Here is a 27,519-nt window from a genome sequence, read left to right on the forward strand (position 1 = left end):
GCAAGAATCATCTCAAGTGCACTGTAGATATCTGACAAAGTGTGCTTTACAAGTGAATTTACAAAAAGTTTTTTTTTTTTTTTAAATGAATGAAATGATTAAAATATATTTGACCATTTTTATGGACTAATAGTCTAGTGGACACTCATGCAACTATTTTTCACCACATAAATTTGATTTGAAATATTACCAGATTTGACTAATGTTAATTCTAAACACTTATTTTCTTTAAATGTACAGTCATATGTCTGCAGTTTCTGCTTTTAAAGGATTAGTTCACTTCTGAATTAAAATTTCCTGATAATTTACTCAGCCCCATGTCAATAAGGATGTTCATGTCTTTCTTTCTTCATTCGAAAGGAATTAAGGTTTTTGAGGAAAACATTCCAGGATTTTTCTCCATACAGTGGACTTGGGTACAATGGGTCCAAAGGTCCAAATTGCAGTTTCAGTGCAGTTTCAAAGGGCTCTACATGTTCCCAGCCAAGGAATAAGGATCTTATTTTGCAAAACGATCAGTCATTTTGAAGTGAACTAATCCTTTAACCTCGAGTAACATTGTGTATTTGACAAATGAGAGCTGATTTTGAGACAGGTAGAGAGAAAAAGATTCATAGAGCAAGTATACGTATATAATGACATGATGCAGTATCCACAGTTTTTCTACTGTTTATGTTCCTCTCCACCTCCCATCATGTGCTCTTCACTCAAGCAGAACCTGAGCACTCATATCTCTAGGAATAATTGGGCTCAAAAGAGCTGTCTGGCCCCAGATCAGGCTTTTACATTAACACAGCAGGGGACAAGACTCTCCACTGATGTCTGGAATCGTACTCATCTAATGTCACTCCGCACTCTAAGGTATTTCTATACATTCAGCCTCCTTTGTGTACATGCAGGCTCTATTCAGGAACACTGTTATATAAGTTAACATTCAAGGCACCCTTGGATTTTCCTCTGTACCTTTTGAACTTTTTAAATCCATTAGCTGCTTATTTTTCAGTTTCTGAATATTTCTAAAACTAGTCACACTGAAGTCAATCCATGTTACGCAATGCTCTGAGAGTCGGGAATGGATTTGTGCATTTTGAAGGCAGACAGATAAAGAGTGTTTATACAAACCAAAACAGTTATGGCTGCCGACATTCTTCAGAATATCTTCATTTAAAAGAAAGAAAGGCATACAGGTTTGAAATGACATGAGGGTGAGTAAATGATAACAGAATTTTAATTTTTGGGTTGAATTATCCCTTTAAAGGTGCCCTAGAATCAAAAATTGGATTTACCTTGGCATAGTTGAATAACAAGAGTTCAGTACATGGAAAAGACATACATTGAGTTTCAAACTCCATTGCTTCCTCCTTCTTATGTAAATCTCATTTGTTTAAAAGACCTCCGAAAAACAGGCGAATCTCAACATAACACTGACTGTTACGTAACAGTCGGGATCATTAATATGTACGCCCCCAATATTTGCATATGCCAGCCCATGTTCAAGGCATTACACAAGGGCAGCCAGTATTAACGTCTGGATCTGTGCACAGATGAATCATCAGACTTCACTGTTACAAATAAATGTAAATTTACAGGTAATGGTCTGACTATTAAATATTTAACTTGCAGTGTGTATAATGCATAAACACAACTTCATTCTTTATAAATCTCTCCAACAGTGTGTAATGTTAACCCGTTAGCGCACGATTTAAAGGGGCCGCAGCCTGAATCGGTGCATAGTTAATGATGCCCCAAAATAGGCAGTTAAAATAATTAATTTAAAAAAATCTATGGGGTATTTTGAGCTGAAACTTCACAGACACATTCAGGGGACACCTTAGACTTATATTAGTTATATTACATCTTGTAAAAACTGGTTCTAGGGCACCTTTAACATTTGATTATTAGACATATTTCTGGAGGGGGTTTTAAATCATTATTTGTGATTTTTGGGCAGTGTTCATATTATATAAAAAATAACAAATAAAATAATAATAATAATAATGAAATATAATATTAGGTCAATTTTTCGATATCTACAAAACAATAAAAAATATCTGTATGAAAATAATATGTAAAATGTTTGAATTACCCTGTACAGTTTACTAAACCAGCCTATTTTCAAGTCACTATATTTACTGTAAAATCAACTTTTCCCTTAAAAATAAAAATTTATGAAAATCAAACTTGTTCATAATAAATGTAGTATCATGCTGTATTCCATTTATTAGATTATTTGAGTGAAATCTAATTTCAAAATCCCCATGTCTTAGTTATTTGTATAAAGTTAGCTCACATCTTTAAATAGCCAGAAGTGAAGAGCGGCTGAAAGAGGTGGACTGCTGGGAATAAGAGCACCTGAATCATCAGAGTACTTGAGTGTGGAGGAGAAATGTAAATGATTGAGTGACTCAGAACCTCCCACAGGCGACAACTTAAGAGCAGTGACTCTGCCATATTACTGATATTCATTTAACCCCTTACTTGCAGTACAAGACGAAGGCCCTGAGTTAAATAATTGTTGTTTTTATTAATTGTAAGTTGCGGTGACAGATATAGACATCACACAGGTGTTAGGAAACCTCTCTCAGTATTCATCCATGGGGCAGTTTGATCATCATAAGCAAGTTCTCTGTCCCAAACAGTCGAGGATTCCCCTAAAGGCGCAGCTCCATACAGAAATACCCCCAACCCACAGCTAGATAAGTGTCTCCATGGCAACCAGCTCTACAGACTGTACCTCCACTGTCCATCCACCTCTTCAGCTCTACGTGACTAAACGATTAAATGACTTAATAAACAAAAAAAATCCCACTCACATGTCTAACTAACTGATTTCTTTCAGTGCAGGGGTGGCATATACAAGTGGAGGCTTTCTTTTATAAAACCTACTTCTTTGTGGAGCACCTGTATGACACAACGTACGTCATTTAATGGTCATACAGAAGCGAGAACACTGTCTGTACAAATGGAGAGGAGAGAGAGAGAGAGAGTGAGAGAGCACACTGGGTAACAGAACAAATTTCACAAACAAAATGTACTTCAGCACCAGACAGCATAATGGTAGCCATGACAACTGGACCCAGAGCTAGACAGTGCATATATATTTCTATGTCAATGTCTTCTGACACCAGTGAAATCTGTCTATACAAAACAGAGGTTTATTTCATTGGGGAGTTTAGAGATGACAGTTTAGTGTAATTGATCATGTTCTCTGCTGTAATTTAACTCATTAATTTCATCAACTCTTTAAAGGACAGTCCACCCAAAAATGAAACATCTGTCAGCATTTTCTCATCCTCATATTGTTCCAAAGTGGAACACAAAAAGATGTCCAAGCTGCTCTTTTTCTATATACAATAAAGGTGAATGGTGTCCAACACACACTGGGTTTCCATGTTTTATGGGGACTTTCAATAGACGACCTGATTTTTATACTGTACAAACTGTATATTCTATCCCTAACCCTAAACACAACCCTCACAGAAAACTTTCTGCATTTTTACCTTTTTAAAAAACATCATTTAGTAAAAATATTGAAAAGAGAATAAATATTAAGAGAGTGAACATTTTGTATTAAGAGGTAATGTAACATTTACACAGAAATAGTTTCATTAAATTTGATCAGAGAAGGATTTATTTGCAGAATTCAGAAGACGTTCCTGAAGTATAGCGCGTCATCACTCAGAAACGTCTGTGGGCTGCAGACCCAAAGGTTAAAATGACACCTCTTAGCATGATTCAGCTGAAAATGTGGTGAACACCAAAGAGACTAAGAGATTCTTATCCCTGTGATAATCAAATCTATGAGAAATACACACAAATACAAAATCCTGCTTGTTTCTTCGGCAAATGTAACAAATCTGTTTTGGCTGATGACACAACTGGTGCTGTATCTCTGATACTGGTATTTTCCAGCTGTAAATATGTGGGCAGAGGAATATCTGTTTCAAAATACATTTATAGAAGTACATTCTGTTTCTATGAGGTGAATGTCTGCTCATATAACAGTTCGTGATGGAGACCCCCTTGATAGCTCGCAGCATGTATATGTTATTACCTTGTTAAAAAGTGTCACTTAAGTCACTGACACTTGACACAGAGTTATATAGGAACTAATATTTAAGTACTTATAGAGAAGAGAGTTTTCTCTGATTTTATATATTTACATATATATATATATATATATATATATATATATATATATATATACACAGTACAGTCCAAAAGTTTGGAACCACTAAGATTTTTAATGTTTTTAAAAGAAGTTTCGTCTGCTCACCAAGGCTACATTTATTTAATTAAAAATACAGTAAAAACAGTAATATTGTGAAATATTATTACAATTTAAAATAACTGTTTTCTATTTGAATATATTTCACAAAGTAATTTATTCCTGTGATGGCAAAGCTGAATTTTCAGCATCATTACTCCAGTCTTCAGTGTCACATGATCCTTCAGAAATCATTCTAATATGCTGATCTGCTGCTCAAGAAACATTTAATGTGTACAATTGTACAAAATATTTGTGTACAATATTTTTTTTCAGGATTATTTGATGAATAGAAAGTTCAAAAGAACAGTGTTTATCTGAAATCTAATATTTTGTAACATTATAAATGTCTTTACTGCCACTTTTGATTGATTTAATGCATCCTTGCTGAATAAAAGTATTCATTTCTTTAATTTCTTTTCAAAAAAATAAAACTAAAAATTCTTACTGACCCCAAACTTTTGAACGGTAGTGTATAATGCTACAGAAGCTTTGTATTTCAGATAAATGCTGTTCTTTTGAACTTTCTATTAATCAAGTAATCCTGAAAAAAAAGTACACAACTGTTTTCAACATTGAAAATAATCATAAATGTTTATTGAGCAGCAAATCAGCATATTAGAATGATTTCTGAAGGATCATGTGACACTGAAGACTGGAGTAACGATGCTGAAAATTCAGCTTTGCATCACAGGAATAAATTACTTTGTCAAATATATTTAAATAGTACACAGTTATTTTAAATTGTAATAATATTTCACAATTTTACTGTTTTTTTACTGTATTTTTAATTAAATAAATGTAGCCTTGGTGAGCAGACGAAACTTCTTTTAAAAACATTAAAAATCTTAGTGGTTCCAAACTTTTGGACTGTACTATATATATATATATATATATATATATATATATATATATATATATATATATATATATATATATATATATATATATATATATATATATATCAGATATGTTTAGGTTCAGTAATCTCACTTTAATGGCAATTAATAGGTCCTTTTCATTGCCATTAATGTGAAATAACTGAACATAAACATACAAGCTTGATAAAAATGCTCATTTTATAAGAAAATTTCAGACAGCACTTAGAGGCTTTTTCATCTGAAGTCTTCATATATATATATATATATATATATATATATATGGTGACATAGTAGAGTGGACATCCCATAAAGACAAGTGGAAATTCTGAGCCATGTTCTGGTTCATACTCATGGCACTCACTGTCCCTCTCCTAAAACAGCACGATGACTCAGGCGCACTGCTGCACTGCTTTTCCAACACTGTAAACTTTTGTTTAATACACTCATAAGCCAATCAGTGAGAAACAGAAAGAGGGTTGTGAACCCATAGAGGGAAGATTTTTCTTAATAAGCCTTGTCAGACTTAATAATGGAAATGTGGCAACTAAAGTTGGCTGATATATTAAAAGAGATCCATCACTAACAACTGGCAGTTAATCCTCATAAGTCATGTGTTTCATTAGTGCTGTATTGCAGATAGGATCTCCCGTGTAAGTGCAATGCAGTCCCAGTTTTCAGCGCAAGATTTATTGTTTCTATAATATAATAGGATATTTACCAATCAAACAGCAATAATCTTTGAGGCCTCTCATATGAAAGCTCAATGACTTGATAACATATAATTTCTTTGCGTTTGTCAGAAGAACCTCTATGGCTTTTACAAGTATACAAATGTTCATCAAATGTTCATATGCATATCATGTATTTCATCCTAAGCCAAAAAGAGGCTAATGATTGTTCATACAGAGGACAAACTCTGTCAGAAAACTTTCAGTGTCACAGTCTTTCTCTAAAATGTGATAAAAGAAAGTTGAAATAAGGTAACTGTGATAGAGTGGATGTTCAAACTACAACACAGCGTATGAGTATCTTGGGGTTCTGACGAGGTCAGCTTATTAAAGTCTCATCCGCTTGTACCTCAGACAGCCGCACACACACACACACACACTCGCAGGCCTTTAGCGCTGCTTCTGTTGCCTCCACCACTAACACACTCTGAAGATGAGAAAACTACTAATGAGCCTCTTACATCACAGCTCTGGTTCATTACAAACACTGAAGAGTAACTGTTAGCCAGATAGCCAGAGGAAAAACTAATTGTATCATAAGATAAAATTTGAGCTTTTCAAGCATTTTAAAGGATCAGTTCACTTTTAAATACACTTTTCCTAATAAATTTACTCACCCCCATGTCATCCAAGATGTTCATGTCTTTCTTTCGTCAGTCGAAAAGAAATGAAGGTTTTTGAGGAAAACATTCCAGGATTTTTCTCCATATAGTGCATTTCAATGGCTACCAACAGATTGAAGGTCAAAATTACAGTTTCAGTGCAGCTTCAAGAGCTTTAAACGATACCAGATGAGTAATAAGGGTCTTATCTAGCGAATCGATCGGTCATTTTCGAAAAAAATACAACTGTATATGCTTTATAAACAAATCCCCTTGAACGTACTTTCCGCTTCCGCATTCTTCATAACGCTTACGCTGAATGTCCTACGCCTTCCCTATTCAACTTACGGAAAAAACTAAACTGGCGCCACGTTCGTTCCGTAAGTAGAATAGGGAAGGCGTAGGACATTCAGCGTAAGCGTTATGAAGAATGCGGAAGCGGAAAGTACGTTCAAGGCGATATTTTGTTTTTTAAAGCATAAACGGTTGTATTTTTTTCAAAAATGACCGATCGTTTCGCTAGATAAGACCCTTATTACTCGTCTGGTATTGTTTAAAGCTCTTGAAGCTGCACTGAAACTGTAATTTTGACCTTCAATCTGTTGGTTGCCATTGAAATGCACTATATGGAGAAAAATCCTGGAATGTTTTCCTCAAAAACCTTCATTTCTTTTCGACTGACGAAAGAAAGACATGAACATCTTGGATGACATGGGGGTGAGTAAATTTATCAGGAAAAGTGTATTTAAAAGTGGACTAATCCTTTAAGCGTTTGAGCAATTCTGCAACTTTGAATATATGGACAGACCCTTTATCTTATCTTAAAACATCATTAGAAAATATTTTATCCAGCACTTAATAATGCTTATTTCAAAGTTTAGTGATTTAATACTATTTTATAAATGTGGTTATACATTACTGTTTGGGGTAATATTGGGGTCTGATTTATTTATTTATTTTTTAAATGAATAGTTTTATTCAGCAAGAACACATTAAACTGATCAAAAGTGACTGTAAAGAAATTTACAGATTTTGGACCCTGTACAGCTCGTGCCTCGGATACTCTGACAAAAACTAAAACATCTGTTTGGTTTTGATCATCATCTCTATCACGGTCATGCTCACATGACATTGCAGATCTTCATCATCATGAAAGTTTATTATCTGCATGCATTTTAAAACCATGTCAGTTTAAACTTCAGATATATAGTTTTCTGAGCGCACACATCTGAAGCACGCACAGAGAAAGCGGGCTGTCAGACGGTGCGTCCCATGAGTATTAAACTGATTTCTCTTACACGTCTTATTGCACATAAACCATTTATGCTAATAGAAAGTCTGTCAACATGTGGGCGGGGCCTGTGCAATATGACATCACATTGCATATGAACTGTTCTGAGACATTGCTTACAAGTGAATTTTGCATAATAGTTCCCCTTTAAAATATATTAAAATAGAAACCAGCTATTTTAAATTGTAATATGTCACAATATTAGTTTTTAGTGATTTTTTGATCAAATAAATGCAGCCTTGGTGAACATTAGAGAAAAATTCTTACCAAACCCAAACTTTTGAATGGTAGTGTAAAATGTACATATTCATTGTTTTTTTTTTATTTCAGTCCCTAGGAATATGTCGCACTGTTGTCATCATTAAAGGTACCATTCATAAAAAAGAAGGTTGTTTTGATATAAGGCTGCAGAGCACAGCTACAGGACTGGCAAGTAAAAAATAGATAAATAACTGAAGTGAGATATGTAATTAAATGTGGTAGACTGTGGGAGAAGCTTCAGAATTCCAGCTGGCACTGCATTAAATACAAGCTTCACAAGTTGATGGCACACGGTCAGATCACCATAAGCTACTATCTGTTTGTATCAACATGTTTTGAGGAGAAAAACATTGCTGCGTTAAAGCGAACTTCAGATCCTAGATGTTAACAGTGCCAAGCCATAGGGAGTTGATGCAGAACTCACAGCATATGAATTTTTTATTCTCTTCTGTTTACTTTTTTAATATGTGCATACATGCTACTGCACAGCTACTATACTTCAGCGTGTCGTTCTGACTCAGATGTGAAAGAATGTATAAACAGCTAAACATAAGTAAAGACACTGGCATGCCACATCTCAGTCTCCCATCTGCTGTCTGGGTACCCTGATAACACTCCCTCTGTAGCATCTATTAAAGTGGATGAGATCGCCATGGCAACCGCCATATCCTGAGATGTGAATTTCTTACACTTACACTGCCTCAAAAGGGTAAATCTGACCAATACCATTTTGTCAAATTAATATGGCTTTCTCTTATAGGTGGGAGCAATGGTGTGCAGATAAATGCTTTCATGTCAGTACTAAGACATTCAAAAATGTAAAAAAAAAAATCATAATTTGAAAGGAAGGGAAGGAGATCATACATACACATTTCCTTTGATTTTAGGTATTATTGACCTTGGTTATCATTTACATTTCCATGTACAGTACATTACAAGTAATTTGACACACTATGTTGTAAACGAATGACAGAAGAGCAATCATGGAACAGGAGGGGAAAATCACATTGAAAACATTTTAAGGCAAGTCATGTTCTATGCAACTTTATACTTCTTTTCATTGTACATTTATACAAGTGTCCAGGTTATTTCAATAGTTGTTCTGCTTGTTTTTATAAGAGGTTTTCTAAACATTATTCACATTATGCTCAACAGCATGACAGTGTCAATGACAATACGTACATCATGTTAATTTTATTTTATAATTTGGGCATCTGTTTGTTTGGGGAGGATCTAAACAGCTATAACTATGAACCCAATGTACAACGTGTTTATGCTGAAGTATTACAGAAACCAGTGAATGATCTGATATGAGAAAGTACAGAAAATGACCTCTGACGGTATAATAAAAGCATGCAGGGAATCCCCAGAAGTGCTGACCTATAATCTTTAGTCAAAAAAACTGCAACCAAATATGGAAATACCAACATGCTGGCAATAGTATCACAGAAATAGATTTTTCTCCAATTCAAACTAATATTAGTTCTAAAAATATTTCTATACACCTAAACAAATACAGCAGTAAGCACATTATTTCAATCTCATATGATCTAATAACAGCCATCTTGCAGTGGAGAAACAAAGTTTTTAAAAGGGGAAAGGAATGTGTGACGTCAGAATTGTGAACATTCTTTAAGGGAGCACTTCTATATTTAAAAATTAAGTGCACTTATCAGGCAAATCACATGCTGGAGCAGTTCATCTTGTTTGGACAATGTTGGCCAGACCAACAATTTTGATTAATACTTCATACAAACAATGAAAAGATAACAAAGGGAAAGATGATGCTCTCAAACATTCACTTTTTCATTGAAACAAAGATGTCCAATTTGATTTGTGTGCATGAGCTCATAAGGAATGCACTTATTAAAAAGCACATTACTAAAACATATTCAAAGAAAATGAAACCGAAATAAAATATAATATTTTGTAAATTCACCAGCATATTTGTTGTGCAAATCAAATAGGAGACATGCTAAATGTGATTCAGTGGATTATCATCAGATGGCACCTAAACTCCCCCAACATGGGAGGTCTAAAACATCCTCATACATGCTTCATAAAATCCGCACCACTCCAAAATAAATTATATAAATGACCACACAAATATTATGAGACCATGAACAGTATGCATGTTTGCTTGTGTGCTATTTCTGGTCTGAAACACTGAAGCAATGGATTCTTTTAAAAAAAGTGTTTCTCAACTTCAGTCAGGAATGTTTATGTCTCCCTATTTAAAAAACTAACAAGCTGATGAGTTAATTCAGGTGTTTTAATTAATGAGACATCTAAAACATTCTGGTAGAAGAGCCCCAAAGACTTGAGTTGAGAAACACTGCCTTAAAGGATGCCATTTTAAGGAAAAAATGGGGATATGAATGTGAAAACGAAAGAAAATGAGTGTACCTGGACCTGTTTTTTATAACGTTATGCACAGTCTAAAAAAATGACCACTGTCTCAGTGTCTAAAATCATGATTTTAATGCATTCCTCCCTATTATGTCCTTTTCCAGAAAACACCTAAGGTGGTTTAATGCTAGAGGCTCATTGCACTGATTCTCAACAAAGAGCACTCTAGCATCTCATCTGGAGTTGGACTTGTTGTCCTGGTTTTGACAGCAGTTGAATCTTGTTTTGAAGTTATAGCTAACGGATGATGTCCAGGTAATGCAGGTCAGTGTAGAGCGCATTGACCAGCAGGGTCAAAAGACTGTTGCTGTCACGCAGACAGTGACCTGGGTACCTGATGAATTGACAGGCCTGGTTCACAGACACATGCAGCTCTGAATACTGCTTATTACTCAGCATCGACTCCAGCACAGATAAGGCCTGAAGACAGAGAGCAATCATTCAAGGTACAGAAAAATACCATTTGCTTGTACTATAACAAATAATCATCAAATATCTAAAACATATTCCCATATAACTATCAGAAAGCCACACAACATTTGTTTAAGGGGGAAATAAAACCAGTAATACCAAGGTTTTGGGTCACATTTAGCAGTTCTGTCATGACAACTCTGAGTGTTTGGCATGGTAATGGTTATGACAATGTTGATATGTTTGGTCTTGGCGGAATAGATCTGCTACGCTGCTGCTACTGCTGATTTTTGCTGTTGCTGCAGCTGCAGAGCAAGTATGGGATTTGCTACTGCCAATACATACACGACATGCTGCTGTGAGCAAGTAAGACATTCTGCTGCTGTACAATATAACGTACATGAATTACCCTTAGCAGATCTATACAGGTGGAGCTGGGGAAGGTGGAGGGTTTCTGAATGCTAATCAAGTATTTGAAGGTTGCTCACTGGCTACTGATACAGCGGAACCCAATCAGCTGTGCCCTATAGAGAATATTGTGATTGCAAGCAGGTTGAGTTAAGAGCCTATTAGTAGGGTTGGGAATCGTAAGAAATTTTCCGGTTCTGCCGAACTATTCCGGTTCCGATTCCATTAAAATTATTAAACAACCAATAAAAATAGTAGTAAGGAAAAAAAGAGAATGTGATCTTTTAAAGATTTTATTCGTGCAGCTTTGTGCATCTCTCTCTCTCTGCATTGATATCTGACGTATATGAGCAGCGTGAGGGCTTTTCAGTGCATTCATCGCTATAATATTCATGAAGTGAGACGTCTCTATTAAATGATGCGCTCCCCGCACTTCACCTACCCATCACACCAGAACTGTTTTCGGAACTGAAACTCCAGTTACCTTCCGGAACCCAACCTATTAGCCTGCGCCATCTAGAGTTTCATGACAGAACTTGTATTTGTCTAAAAATGAAAATATTATATTATATTATACACTTTTATCCCATTCCCCGGAAACTCTTACCTGTTGGGCTTTAGTTGAGAGCTGCAGCTCTGTGCCTGGATGAAGACGCAGCTGATTCTCTGAGGGCACCTGGACCAGGAGAAATGCTGACATACTGCGCGCCACAACCCGAAACCTGACATACAGTAAGAAATGGAATTGTGAGGCATGCAATTCACACAATTCAACTTTTATGAGCTTTAATGGAGGATAGGAGTTACGTTTTACTTCCGATCTGGACATCAAACCAAAATTCTGTTTCTAGCTGTATTTCAACAACTCTCAAACTTCTCCCACCTGCTAGAAAGAGGGGATTTCCTCCCAAGGCCGATGGCTCCCAGGATGCCTGAGTTCAGTCTTTCTTCACCGAGCTGGACCAGACGGTTCTGGAACGCCATTAAGGCGAGAATCAGAGTGTCAAGTGCACCGGTGTCCTCTTGGTCCACCTGGATCTGCAGAAGCTCCAAGAATTTATGCCACCATAAAAACAGCTTTGCCTCATCAGCTGGACCACTGGAGGAACAGATGACACACTCGCTTAGGTCATTAATACAGGGTATCTGCAGGATTTTTAAAATATAATTTAAGTCTTTTGAAGACCTGCATACATAAAATTAATATCGTATTGGGGGGATGTAAGTCAATGTTTATGGTAACATCCTAAACCATAAAATGACTGTATTTAAACAACTTTGCAGTTTAAATAATACAAGTTGACAAAACAAGTTTTATAAAATGATAAACCCCACATTTCAGCCTTTAAATTATTTTTTTTTTTAAGAACAGGGATGTCAAAATTATAAATACAATGATTTTACAGTATATATTAATTTAAATTATGATTATATAATATTCTATATTATTATTAATATATTATTCTACAAACCCGATTCCAAAAAAGTTGGGACACTGTACAAATTGTGAATAAAAAAGGAATGCAATAATTTACAAATCTCATAAACTTATATTTTATTCACAATAGAATATAGATAACATATCAAATGTTGAAAGTGAGACATTTTGAAATGTCATGCCAAATATTGGCTCATTTTGGATTTCATGAGAGCTACACATTCCAAAAAAGTTGGGACAGGTAGCAATAAGAGGCCGGAAAAGTTAAATGTACAAATAAGGAACAGCTGGAGGACCAATTTGTAACTTATTAGGCCAATTGGCAACATGATTGGGTATAAAAAGAGCCTCTCAGAGTGGCAGTGTCTCTCAGAAGTCAAGATGGGCAGAGGATCACCAATTCCCCCAATGCTGCGGCGAAAAATAGTGGAGCAATATCAGAAAGGCGTTTCTCAGAGAAAAATTGCAAAGAGTTTGAAGTTATCATCATCTACAGTGCATAATATCATCCAAAGATTCAGAGAATCTGGAACAATCTCTGTGCGTAAGGGTCAAGGCCGGAAAACCATACTGGTTGCCTGAGATCTTTGGGCACTTAGACGGCACTGCATCACATACAGGAATGCTACTGTAATGGAAATCACAACACGGGCTCAGGAATACTTCCAGAAAACAGTGAACACAATCCACTGTGCCATTTGCTGTTGCCGGCTACAACTCTATAGGTCAAAAAAGAAGCCATATCTAAACATGATCCAGAAGCGCAGGCGTTTTCTCTGGGCCAAGGCTCATTTAAAATAGACTGTGGTAAAGAGGAAAACTGGTCTGTGGTCAGACGAATCAAAATTTGAAGTTCTTTTTGCAAAATTGGGATGTCGTGTCATCCGGACTAAAGAGGACAAGGACAACCCAAGTTGTTATCAGGGCTCAGTTCAGAAGCCTGCATCTCTGATGGTATGGGGTTGCATGAGTGCATGTGGCGTGGGCAGCTTACACATCTGGAAAGGCACCATCAATGCTGAAAGGTATATCCAAGTTCTAGAACAACATATGCTCCCATCCAGATGTCGTCTCTTTCAGGGAAGACCTTGCATTTTCCAACATGACAATGCCAGACCACATCAATTACAACATCATGGCTGCGTAGAAGAAGGATCTGGGTAGTGAAATTTCCAGCCTGCAGTCCAGATCTTTCACCCATAGAAAACATTTGGCGCATCAAAGAGGAAGATGCGACAAAGAAGACCTAAGACAGTTGAGCAACTAGACAGTTGAGCAACTAGACCTAAGACAGTTGAGCAACTAGAAGCCTGTATTAGACAAGAATGGGACAACATTCCTATTCCTAAACTTGAGCAACTTGTCTCCTCAGTCCCCAGACGTTTGCAGACTGTTATAAAAAGAAGAGGGGATGCCACACAGTGGTAAACATGGCCTTGTCCCAATTTTTTTGAGATGTGTTGATGCCATGAAATTTAAAATCAACTTATTTTTCCCTTAAAATGATACACTTTCTCAATTTAAACATTTGATATGTCATCTATGTTGTATTCTGAATAAAATATTGAAATTTGAAACTTCCACATCATTGCATTCTGTTTCAATTTGTACAGTGTCCCAACTTTTTGGGAATCGGGTTTGTACATTTTGTGAATGCACATTTGCTTCTTATGGATCTACTGGTTAACATTTACAACACTGTGCTGACCTTAAATTTGATAAAAAACAAACAAATGAAAGACTTTTTAAGGACCAATGGGGACCCTGGAATTGTCTCACAATAAGCACTAAAGGAAAAAGGGAAGTTATTTAATACCTCTGCAATCCTACACTGCTTCCATTCAGGTTTTTTTGCGTGCGTCCTTCAACATGTGAAAGAACACAATGCCACTATATGTGATAAAGAGCACGTTACCTAGGGAAGACCTGACTGATCCACGTGTTCAGCAGCATTAAGGTCTTCTTCTCATTCAGGAGGGTTTGCTCCAGGTTGAGCCTCTGGAGGATGTAGACGTACAGTGTGAGGTAACTGCCCAGGCTCAGGCTTTCCTGGATGAAGTCCTCAACAGTCAGCTCAGGAACCTGAAGAGAGACCAGGATGGGCCCCCAACCAGAGTACTGATCAGCACATCCACCTAAAAGTGAGACACACAAAATAATACTAGAAGATGTGGACATTTTAGACAGTTTTATAAGAAACTAAAACTCACTGTACTCTTTAATGGTACTGTAATGGGGAAAACATGCAAATGTTTTGATTCAGCCCAGATGTTTGCTTTTATGGCCAAAAGCTTACGCAGACATACCGTTTAAAATCTGTGACTAAGCCCAGAACAAGAATGAGCTATTATTACCGTCAGTGAAGTAGGAGAGAATACAGGCCTCAGTGGTGCGTGTCATGTGACGCACTGAGGCCAGGCATCTGCACGCAGCGGTTAGCAGGGGAAGAACCAAAGGACCCCGAGCTCGCTTTTCCACCCAGGAGTGGAGTTTAGTCCCGAGTCCCTCTGCTGTAGACATGCCAGCTTCATTCAGAAGAGTCAGCATCTCAGCAAACAGACTGCAGGTGGCCATGTGCCGCTGCTGGAGGTCTGTCTCTGAATGAGAGGACGAGACACATTAAGATCAGTTCATTCAAAATAAAGAGAGATACTGGTGCAGCCTGTCATGTTGTTCTAAGCTAAGATGCTAATTAGACATCAATGAATTTAAAAACACTTTCTGTAAATAAAAACTAAAACAACAGTAGTAGTTATTTGGATACCTGAATCCTGATTAAAAAAAAAAAAAAAGTATCCAGCTCTCCTCAGAAATAAGCAGCACAACAGTTTTCAACATGGGTAAAAATCCATTTTAAAACCTGTTTGCCACCTGATGTCACCTGCTGGAGTTTGGGTTCCTTGCTGCTGTCGCCTTTGGCTTGCTTAGCTTGGGACACTTGACATTTGATATTCAACAGTGTTTTGATATGCCTGCATTGACACTATTGGATGTGAACTGAGAACTGAACTGAGCTGGATGATGACATGACTGTTTACTCCAGTGCTGATGTAGATAAATTAACTAAATTTATAACTATTGATTCTTACATCGGAATGAATCAATACTGAATTTACTAAAGATGGATACTGACACCATTTTTTTAAAAAGCTGCTGTGCAGCCAAAATTATATACCAGTTATCACTGTAAAGCTGCTTTGACACAATCTGCATTGACGTGACTTGACTAATAATAAGAATTGACTCTTGAGTTCCAAATCAGCATATTAGAATGATTTCTGAAGGATCACGTGACACTGAAGACTGGAGCGGTGATGCTGAAAATTCAGCTTTGCCATCACAGAAATAAATGAAATTTTAAAATATATAAAACAGTAAAAGGTTTTTGAAACTGTAATGATATTTCACAATATTACTGTTTTTTGATCAAATAAATACAGATTTGATGAGCATAAGAGAATCTTACCGACCCCAAACTTCTTAATTGTTGAGTAGCTTGTTAAAAGTTAAAATCAGCCTTGTTGTAAGATATAATTAATATACATCTTTGTAAAATATGACCAAGGATTCTCCATTTAAACCCCTTATATTATTCAGACTTAAAATCTCAGGCTTCAGACAAGGAGTAAAATAACAAGATTTTTTAAGTGTCTTACTGAAATTAAGCTTTTTGTAGTCTAAACAGCATGTCTAAACAATTACAAACTACATGCATATTTTTGGAAGTGTGTTTCAGTTTGAATTCAAAATCGAGCATGGAAAGTGAACAGACACTAGGGTTGATTCAGAAATTACTGCACAATTTCTATGCATATTTAGATGTTGTAAATATAAATATATAGCATGCTCTAGCATGCCAAAGAGAGTTCACTGGTGTACTCAAGTGTGCAAATCAGTAGATCATATTTTAAATGTTTCTGGCAGGAGATTCATACATTAATGCACAGCAGTGCCTATCTGTGTCTGAATTCACTAGTTTCTTACTTTTCCCCCACTCTTGGCATTGTGCAAATGTCTTTGTCATTTACTATGGCAACCAATGTACTGAGTACTGAATGAACAAACAAATCTGATTTTGTCACCTTCTAAATGTCACCTTCTAAAGTACAAACAATCAATCTGAAAGAATGAATCTGAAAAACAAACCAGAACTGTGTGCGGTGTGAACATGATCCAGTGGTACACAGAACTACAAATTATGCTTATGCAATATTCTTGAGTCGCCTGCTGAGGGACGTGACAAGAAAATGAATGTGATATAGCAATGAAACTTTCTCCTCACCAGGAGGGCTGAAAATGACAATGTACTCCAGTAATTTCTCCATTTCTGTCTCCAGAGAAGAAAGACTGATGTTCCCATTTTGATCCAGAGAGGTCAGGAACTTCACCATGAGATGAAGGAAGGCTTGGCACTTTAAAGTCATGTCCTAACAGACACAAAACACACAGCAGCAGCAAATCATGATGCTGTAAAGATGTAGTTATACGTTTCATTCATTTACAGTGTGCAAACGTATCATCTAACCTTGTGATGTAACATTTGTGTGGTCGGCCCAAATCCAGCAGCCATTCTAAGCAATCTGATGACTTGTTGTGAAGAAATGTCATTATTGAGAACAAGGGATGCTGGGTAATGTGTGCTAACGTAGCGCATAACATTTTGATAAGAAGGATAATCCACTAGGTGCCAAGGCAGAGAAGCTGATTGGTCCAGGAGAGCGAGGATGGAAGACTCCTGTAGAAGTAAACCACAATAGATAAACCTCTAATAGTCACCCTTGTACATGATTAGGGTAAACAGGTGACCACTCACAGGCTTGCTGAGATCCTCTTTGGCCAGAAACACCATCAGGTAGAGGACAGAGACCACCATCGTCTGAGCTGAGGCGCTCATCTGGGGGCTGAGAGAGTCACTCAATACACTGACCCAGTTCACCTCACACAGCAGCTCTCCCATAAACAGGAAACAACTCTTTGGACTTCCCCGCTCCACCTGAACATCATGAAATTAAATTACTGTCAACGATCTATTACAATATGCTAGCTTACCTCAAACTACCTTAGATGTTACCAAATGTATACAGAATACTGTTCAGAAGTTTGGGGTCAGTATGATTTTTTATTTATTTATTTATTTATTTTGAAAGAAAGAAAGAAATTAATACTTTTAGTCAGCAAGAATGCATTAAATTGACCAAAAGTGACAGTAAATACTTTCATAATGTTATAAAAGATTCCTATTTCAAATAAATGCTGCTCTTTTGAACTTTCAGCAGCACAACTGTGTTTTTTTTTTTTTTTTATATTGATAATAAGAAATGTTTCTTCAGAATCAGAAAGAGCTTTATTGCCAGGTATGTTGTTTACACATACTAGGAATTTGTTTTAGTGACAGAAGCTCCACAGTGCAACAGAGTAACAGCGACAAGACAAGACACATAATAAAAAGAATAAAATAATAATATACAAATTTACAAGATAGACAAAGTGCAAAAAAAGCAAAAGAAAATATATATTATAGACAATTGTATGTACAATTATGTGTGCAAATTGAGATATAAATAAGTGTTTTAAGTAAATAATGTGTAATAGTGTTATGTGTTCCGTGTTTGTCAAGTGTTCATGAGATGGATTGCTTGAGGGAAGAAACTGTTCCTGTGTCTGGTCGTTCTGGTGCTCAGGGCTCTGTAGCGTCGACCGGATGGCAACAGTTCAAAGAGGGAGTGTGCTGGATGTGAGGGGTCCAGAGTGATCTTCTTTGCCCTTTTTCTCACTCTGGATAAGTACAGTTCTTGGAGAGTGGGGAGGGTTGTGCCAATGATTCGCTCAGCAGACCGGACTACCCTCTGTAGTCTTCTGAGGTCAGATTTGGTAGCTGAGCTGAACCAGACGGTAATTGAAGTGCAGAGGATGGATTCGATGATGGCAGAGTAGAACTGTTTCAGCAGCTCCTGTGGTAGGTTGAACTTCCTCAGCTGGCGAAGGAAGTACAACCTCTGCTGGGCCTTTTTCACAATGGACTCGATGTGGTTGTCCCACTTCAGGTCCTGGGAGATGGTGGTGCCCAGGAACCTGAATGACTCCACTGCTGCCACAGTGCTGTTCATGATGGTGAGTGGGGGGAGAGCAGGGGGGTTTCTCCTGAAGTCCACGGTCATCTCCACTGTCTTGAGCGTGTTGAGCTCCAGGTTGTTAAGACTGCACCAGACAGCCAGCTGTTCAACCTCCAGTCTGTAAGCAGACTCGTCACCGTCCTGGATGAGGCCGATCAGTGTGGTGTCATCCGCAAACTTCAGGAGCTTGACAGAGGGGTCTTTTGAGGTGCAGTCGTTGGTGTACAGGGAGAAGAGCAGTGGGGAGAGAACACAGCCCTGAGGGGCGCCGGTGCTGATGGTGAGGGTGCTGGATGAGAATTTTCCCAGCCTCACTAGCTGCTGCCTGTCTGTCAGGAAGCTGGTGATCCACTGACAGACAGAGGTGGGCACGGAGAGCTGAGTTAGTTTAGGCTGGAGGAGTGATGGGACGATGGTGTTAAAAGCAGAGCTGAAGTCCACAAACAGGATCCTCACATAAGTCCCTGGTCTGTCCAGATGCTGGAGAACATAATGCAGTCCCATATTGACTGCATCATCCACAGACCTGTTTGCTCGGTAAGCAAACTGCAGGGGGTCCAGTAAGGGTCCAGTGATGTCCTTCAGAAAAGCCAGAACCAGTCTTTCAAATGACTTCATGGCCACAGACGTTAGAGCCACAGGTCTGTAGTCATTTAGTCCAGTAATTTTGGGTTTCTTTGGGACGGGGATGATGGTGGAGCGTTTGAAGCATGAGGGGACTTCGCACAGCTCCAGTGATCTGTTGAAGATCTGTGTGAAGATGGGGGCCAGCTGGTCAGCGCAGGTTTTCAGACAGGCTGGTGAAACGCTGTCTGGGCCTGGTGCCTTTCTTCTCTTGTTCTTTCTGAAGACCTGGCGCACGTCATCTTCACTGAACTGAATTGCAGGTGTGGGGGAGAGGGGGTTGATGGAGGTGTGAATGGTGATTTTTCAAACCTGCAATAAAACCCATTCAGATCGTCTGCCAGTTGTTGATTCTCCACAGAGCTGGGGGATGGTGTCTTGTAGTTGGTGATAACTTTCAGACCTTTCCACACTGAAGCTGTGTCATTAGAAGAGAACTGATTCCGAAGTTTATCAGAATAATTCCTCTTTGCCACTCTGATCTCCTTTTCCAGTGTGTATTTGGCCTGTTTGTACAAGACTCTGTCCCCTTTTCTGCGAGCATCTTCTTTGGCCTGACGGAGCTGGCTGAGTTTTGCAGTGAACCAGGGTTTGTCGTTGTTGTAAGATAAATGAGTCTTTGTAGGAATGCACAGATCCTCACAGAAACTGATATATGATGTAACAGTCTCTGTGAGCTCGTCCAGATCGGTGGCAGCAGCTTCAAAAACACTCCAATCAGTCCATTCGAAACAGGCTTGTAAAGCCCGCTCTGTTTCGGTGGTCCATCTCTTTACAGTCTTTGCTACAGGTTTAGCTGATTTCAGTTTCTGCCTGTAGGTTGGTATGAGATGAACTAGACAGTGATCAGAGAGCCCCAAAGCTGCCCGTGGGACAGAGTGATATGCATCCTTTATTGCTGTGTAACAGTGATCCAGTGTATTACTGTCTCTGGTGGGACAAGTAACATGCTGTCTGTATTTTGGAAGTTCACGTGAGAGAACCGCTTTATTAAAGTCCCCGAGAATGATGAGAACAGAGTCCGGGTGTTGTTGCTCGCTCTCTGTGATCATATCAGCAAGTATCTGTAAAGCCGAGCTCACGTGCGCTTGCGGAGGAATGTAGACGCTCACCAGAATGAACGAGCAAAACTCCCGCGGCGAATAGAACGGTTTGCAGTTAATGAAGAGTGTTTCAAGATCTGGACAGCACATCTTCTTTAACACCGTTACATCTGAACACCACCTTTCGTTGATGTAAAAGCACGTCCCGCCGCCGCGCGATTTCCCCGTTGATTCTGCGTCGCGATCTGATCTAAACAGCTGAAAGCCCGGCAGACTTAACACGCTGTCCGGAATGGCGTCGTTCAGCCAGGTTTCCGTGAAGCACAGAGCAGCCGAGTTCGAGAAATCTTTATTTGTCCGGGAGAGCAGAAGGAGTTCGTCCGTTTTGTTGGGCAGAGAGCGGAGATTCGCCAGATGGATGCTAGGCAGCGGCGTTCTTAATCCGCGCTGTCTGAGCTTCACGAGGGCGCCGGCGCGCTTTCCCCGTCTGCGCGTCCTGAAGCGTCTAAACAGCGCTGCCGCTCCGCCGACTACAACATTCAACAAAACGTCTGAATAATCGAAATCCGGTAAAAGATTTTGTGGTGTGTACTGCCGAATGTTCAGCAGTTCATCCCTGGTAAAACTGATGGTGTTTGAAAAAACAGAAAACAGGAAAAACTAACAAAAACAGAACAAACACTGAAGAGCTAAGCACTGTGGCTGCCATGCGCGGCGCCATCTTGTTTCTTGAGCAGCAAATCAGCATATTAGAATGATTTCTCAAGGATCATGTGACACTGAAGACTGGAGTAATGGCTGATGAAAATTCAGCTCTGCAATCACAAGAATAAATTACATTTTAAAATATATTAAAGGTCCCGTTTTTCGTGGTTTTTTGAAGCTTTGATTGTGTTTATAGTGTGCAATATAACATGTGTTCATGTTTCGCGTGTAAAAAAACACAGTATTTTTCACATAATTTACTTATCTGTATACCGCTGTTTCCACTGTCATAAAAACGGGCTGATGACTTCCTTGTTCTATGAAGTCCCTCCTTCAGAAATACGTAACGAGTTCTGATTGTGCCAGCGGTTCCTGTGTTGTGATTCGACAGCAGTTTAGCGCATCTTGCCCGGAAAGGTCACGCCTCTTACCATAACGTGGAGATGCACGCGCTCAGTGTTATTGTAAACATGTCTTTAATTTTACACTATCAATTTGAGCCGGAATCAGACCCGGTGATTGGACTGCGGGATGAAAATAACAGCGTTTCGACGACATGGCGACAAACACACTCTACAAACGCAACTCTTGTGTATTCCTGTGGGCGGAGGTTAGTCAAAAAACTGTTTTAGTGACGTAATTAAAGAAGGAAGTAGAGGGATGTAGTCCAAACTGGCCGTTTGATGTAGGCGACTTCTGTTAAATAAAATATCTCGCTTGGCATTGAACTTTGAGCTTTAAAATTTTACAGATTTTATTTATACTCTAACAACAACATTACACACTAACTAAAGTTTGAAACATGGGATCACGAAGAACGGGACCTTTAAAATAGAAAACAGCTATTTAAAATTATAATATGTCAATTGTTTATCAAACTTATGACACTTCTAATAGGTCTAGATGGTTTTGAAACATCACACTCATCAACATTCTAGAGACCCTCAAACAAGTACAGGTAAAACATGAGATTTTAAAGTTTTTTAAGTCTCTTACATTGAAAAACTGGTTCATTAGTGTCTGTTCTGGATGCAGGTCCTTCCATGGCAAACAGCTGTACTCAGTGTGGTAGGTGTACAGCAGATACTCTGGCATCTTGGGAGATGTGCAGGTCTCACAGTAATGCATGAGATGAAGCCACAGAGCTCCTCTTTGTCCTGGCAACAAGCGATCTGCAACAAAAAAAAAAAAAAAAAGGATTTAAAAAGTAATTCTGATCACATGAATTTGAACTGAATATGTATTTGAACAGTTAAAAAATATTTGAGTAGAAAACAGAATTAATGAATCATGACTTGTGTGTTGTCTCCGTGGATGTTTACCTTTGAATTTCTCATGTAAAGTCTTCACCAAGCAGGCATATAAGCCCACTAAGCTCGCTGCAGCTGCAGCATCTGATTCAAGCCATGGAGAACAGCGGGGATGACTGTGACATACACAAGAGAGTTGTTACTCATCACTTCTGTCATCAGTGTTATAATAGCCAAACCACTGAGCCACATCAAAGCATACCTAGTGTTGTCAGTTTCAAGGACCAGAATCCACGGTTTAAAGAGTTTGGCCATTTTTGCATGCAGGTTCTCAAGAGCTGCATTAAGGAGAAAAGGATAGAATATTAAAAAATATGATTGCACAAATAGTTACTATGCACAGAATGTATTTTATTTTATTTCAATTTAAAAGAACTGCTTTCTATTTTAATATATTTTAAAATGTAATTTATTCCCGTGATGGCAAAGCTGAATTTTCAGCATCATTACTCCAGTCTTCAGTGTCACATGATCCTTTAGAAATCAGTCTAATATGCTGATTTGGTGCTCAAGAAACATTTCATATTATTATCAATGTTGAAAACAGTTGTGCTGCTTATTATTTTTGTGGAGACAGTGATACTTTTTTTTTTAGAATTCTTTGATGAATAGAAAGTTCAAACAAACATCATTTATTTAAAATAGAAATCTTTTATAATATTATAAATGTCTTTGCTGTTACTTTTGATCAATTTAGTGTGCCCTTGGTGAATAAAAGTATTAATTAAATTTTTAGTAAAAATCTTACTGTCCTCAAACCTTTGAACAATAGTGTATATCTATATAGTTGCAATGCATAAGAGAGATATATAAATTTATACCTTTGACCAGTCTGGGACTTCCTACTGGTTCTTTGCTGCAGTTGTTTAATTCCAGATGAATGACGTAGGTAATCAGATCTTCCCAAAACACCTTGACTTCCTCAATGTACGGCCCCCATTTTGAGAGGAGACCAAAGCTCCTGAAGTCCCCATTAGACAGACGGAGCTTCAGGAAGAACTTTGAGAGCCATTCGATTGTTTCATCCACCTAGAAAAAAAACGTATAATTGTAATGCTCTCCTTCAGTTCGAAGTGTTTAACACTAATAGAGCATGTGAATGAATACGTTTTTTATATTTCAAAAATAAGAGTGTTTTGTGTTACCTGTTGAGGAGAAAGGAGGATGGAGCGGGGTTTGTTTGTCTTTATCTTAGGATGAGGAGAACAGCCCAGCACTCTTAGTGACGTTCTCCAACAGTCTGGACTGAGAAGCTGCTCAGAAGAGCCTGCAGGAAAGTGAACAATGTTAATGTTTCCAAGGACAAACTGCTTTTTAAATTTTTTTTAAAGTACATATTCACTTATGACAAACTGTTCATGAAATCTGTGATGTTTACATTGAATGTTTATGAATTATGAATAGAAACATAATGGTAAACTACAAAAACAAGGTGAAAGAAGATTGATTAGACAGTCACATGAAAAACTACTATGACAGAAATCCATAGATAATCTAATCTACAAATGCAGGTCTGGACTGATATAGACTTAGTCTGCATACATATGATTTAGCAGATATGGACATTTGCAACAGAAATTTGATACTAAGCCAGGGTACCCCCAGGATCCTCCAAATGAAATTCAAGGCTTTTTAAGACCTTTTTAATACCATTTTAAATGAAATTCAATGCCAACTTCGTACCCATTCTGACAGAAGTATGAGGGGAAAATGTCAAATCTGTATAAATTTTGAACCCTAGAAAATAATTAATTCGGCATATATTTTTATACCTATACTATAAATATTTTATTTACCATAGGCCTACTAAATGTAAACAGCAGTGTCTCTCTCATTGTTACAGAGTGTAATATAATTATATAGGCTAATACTATGATGTAATTGATGTAATACTACTAATGTAATTGATGTAATACTACTAATATACTAATATAATACTATTAATTGCAATAGTCTGGTGCAACTTCTCACATCCAACAAGGTGCATGGAATAAAAAAAAATAGTAATTTAGGAACAAAACCAGCAACACTCATAGATGCCATGGAGGGGTCAGAAATAAACACAAAACTGAAGCTATATATATCAACTTTATTTTGCCAAAAAATAAAAATCTCTCATTGTTATTAGTTTTTAACATTTAGTGGAAGTAGGCTGTTTTCCTTTACTTCATGCTAGCTTAAATAAAATTAAAATCTTGCACTGAACAACACTGTACAGAACAAATACAACCCTTGAATACATTTGTACACTCTTCTGTTTCTTGACATGGTAGCATCGGACGCGTTTCGGTGATTTAAAACGACGCTCGTGACTTAAAGTCGAGTGCTTTTACTGTAATTTAGGCAAGCGCGCTCATAATAGAAGCGACGCGGTTGAGAGCGCGGCTCATGGTTGCATAGCAACGACAGACGCCACTGGAGCGAAAGCGCATTGGAAAGAAGGAGAATGCCGGCGCGGCCGCGTATGTGACGCGTACTAGAGAATAATAATTATAATAATAATAATAATTTAGCGGGCCGGATTATGTTTTATTTTTGAGATCAGTTGCGGGCCGTAAATGGCCCGCGGGCCGGCAGTTTGAGACCACTGGACTAGACTATCACAGAACGCTGACACAATCAGCAACCCAATGATATGGCGTTATTTTACTGTCTAATGTCGAGAGCACATTATTGTGACGCGAGAGCATATCAATGTAATGCGCGAGCGCAAATCTGTCCGCTCGCGCGCGGATATCCTTTGCTCTTGCGCAAATCTGTCCGCTCGCGCGCGGATTTCCTCTGCTCTCGCGCAAATCTGTCCGCTCGCGCGCGGATTTCCTATGCTCTCGCGCAAAACTGGACGCGTGCTCTTAAATATACAGTGCTCTCTTATGAACTGCCTCTCCTCTCGCTCAGATGCGTGTGCACACTCAAACTGTTTCCTGCGTGCTCAAACTGCACATGTGCGCTCACGAATCTTTCCGTGCTCTTCCAGAAATTAATTTGCTTTTGGATTAAACGCTGTCAAAAGTTATCAACCAATCAGAAGAGACGATTGATCCATGAAAATGATACGTGGAATCTTATTGGCTGAGATTGAATTGCGCCTGGAATTCTTTCTACAAAAATGGATATTTCATTTCTTTACAATTTAATAATATTTAATAATATTAATCAAAATGCAGGACATATCTTAGAAATGGCTTGGAATGGGGCGCTTGGATGTTTTCTATATTAATAAGCTATCACATTACAGGTCAAACCCCACTGAACGATTTATCAAAAACCATCATATTAGCCAATATCATGGACCAAAACATTAAATTAAACATTAATTAAAAACAAAAGATTAAACAACTAATAATGTTATAAATCAGTCTATTTAGAAATGTGTAAAATGTTATAAAGCCTATTTAAAAATATGTATTAATTTAAATGAATTCATTACAATATCGTTTGAAATTAATGAAGATATGATTCGTCCAGTGTTTTTAAATGAATTTCTTGAATTAATAATTCTGATCATCAAATACATTTTAACAGTCACTGGTCACCACCTACTGGCAGAACAGTGTAATAACATTAGTTTCAAAGGTCATTTATTGCTAAAATCAGTGTATATTCGGACTATAAATTGTTATTGCAATACTTGCATTATTATTTAATGTTTGCAACACAGAAGTAGCAATAGTGTGTTGTTGAAAACGCTTTGTGAAGCTGTTTAAAACATATAGTTTATGACCACTGCTTTCAGCGGCAATGCAAAACCAGGTTTAAATATTCCAATATGTTCGTAATTTCAAAGGTTTAATAGACATAACCGAATCATTGTCATTTAGGAATAAGATCGTTTTATTTTGATTAATCATGCATACATACGAGCTTAAGTATTTTTGTATGTCATGTTTTATACCCGACCTCAAAAGAAATTGACTATGGTGGTATATGTGATCTCCACATTTTAAGTATTAAGGGAATGATGATCTGACCTGATCTTGTTCGGTCTTAAATCAGAAGATATTTGTTGGTAATACTTTACAATAAGGTTTCATTAACATTATTTAACTGCATTAGTTAACATTAACTAATAATGAACTGCACTTCTACAGCATTTATTAATATTTGTTCATGTTAATTTCAACATTTACTAATACATTATTAAAATCAAAAGTTGTATTTGTTAACATTAGTAAATGCACTGTGAAGTAAACAACCAACAAACAGCTGTATTTTTAACCTTAACAAAGATTAATAATTACAGTAATGTATTGCACATTGTTAGTTTATGTTAGATAATACATTTAACTAATGTTAACAAATAAAAACCTTATTGTAAAATGTTACCTATTTTTTATATAAATTTCAACACAAAACGTATGACCACAATAACTTTAAGAAACATTTTTTGTTTGTTTGTTTAGATAAATTGGGGTTTGACCTGTAATGTGATGCAGTTACTAGGTTACATTTGATAAATATTATGAAATATCCATTTTTGTCGAAAGAATTCCAGGCGCAGTTCACTCTCAGCCAATAAGATTCCACGTATCATTTACATGGATCAGTCGTCTCTTCTGATTGGTTGATAACTTTTGACAGCGTTTAATCCAAAAGCAAATTAATTTCTGCAAGAGCACGGAGAGATTCGTGAGCGCACGTGTGCAGTTTCAGCGCGCAGGTCACGTTTGAGCACGCAGGAAACAGTTTGAGTGTGCACACGCAATATCTGAGCTAGAGGAGAGGCAGTTCATGAGAGAGCCCTGTATATTTGAGAGCGCGCGTCCAGTTTTGCGCGAGAGCATAGGAAATCCGCGCGCGAGCGGACAGATTTGCGCGAGAGCAAAGGAAATCCGCGCGCGAGCGGACAGATTTGCGCTCGCGCATTACATTGATATGCTCTCGCGTCACAATAATGTGCTCTCGACATTAGACAGTAAAATAACGCCATACATGATGATTTTCATTCAATCCGAGCACAGATATTGACTCGTATTACTCGTATAATACTCGTACTCGGCAGAAGTGCTTTATCCGTACCGGATACTC

The 27,519-nt window shown here is 37.7% G+C and overlaps 1 protein-coding gene across 1 annotated transcript in view; it reads right to left on the reverse strand.

Annotated features, from left to right (window-relative positions):
• Positions 1–8,901: 8,901 nt before the first annotated feature.
• Positions 8,902–27,519, reverse strand: part of epg5 (ectopic P-granules autophagy protein 5 homolog (C. elegans)) — a 39,150-nt gene continuing 20,532 nt past the window's right edge. The window contains exons 32-44 of the mRNA XM_048188261.1: positions 23,637–23,758; positions 23,313–23,520; positions 22,694–22,769; positions 22,504–22,607; positions 22,178–22,353; positions 17,510–17,689; positions 17,222–17,431; positions 16,979–17,123; positions 15,051–15,293; positions 14,612–14,831; positions 12,142–12,357; positions 11,866–11,980; positions 8,902–10,859 (exon numbers count right to left, since the gene is read on the reverse strand). Coding sequence (XP_048044218.1) covers positions 10,677–10,859; positions 11,866–11,980; positions 12,142–12,357; positions 14,612–14,831; positions 15,051–15,293; positions 16,979–17,123; positions 17,222–17,431; positions 17,510–17,689; positions 22,178–22,353; positions 22,504–22,607; positions 22,694–22,769; positions 23,313–23,520; positions 23,637–23,758 — 2,198 coding nt within the window. The 3' untranslated portion in view covers positions 8,902–10,676. The remainder of the gene's footprint in view (positions 10,860–11,865; positions 11,981–12,141; positions 12,358–14,611; positions 14,832–15,050; positions 15,294–16,978; positions 17,124–17,221; positions 17,432–17,509; positions 17,690–22,177; positions 22,354–22,503; positions 22,608–22,693; positions 22,770–23,312; positions 23,521–23,636; positions 23,759–27,519) is intronic.

The sequence above is a fragment of the Megalobrama amblycephala genome, linkage group LG4 (assembly GCF_018812025.1).
Source record: "Megalobrama amblycephala isolate DHTTF-2021 linkage group LG4, ASM1881202v1, whole genome shotgun sequence".
Classification (NCBI taxonomy): Eukaryota; Metazoa; Chordata; class Actinopteri; order Cypriniformes; family Xenocyprididae; genus Megalobrama; species Megalobrama amblycephala.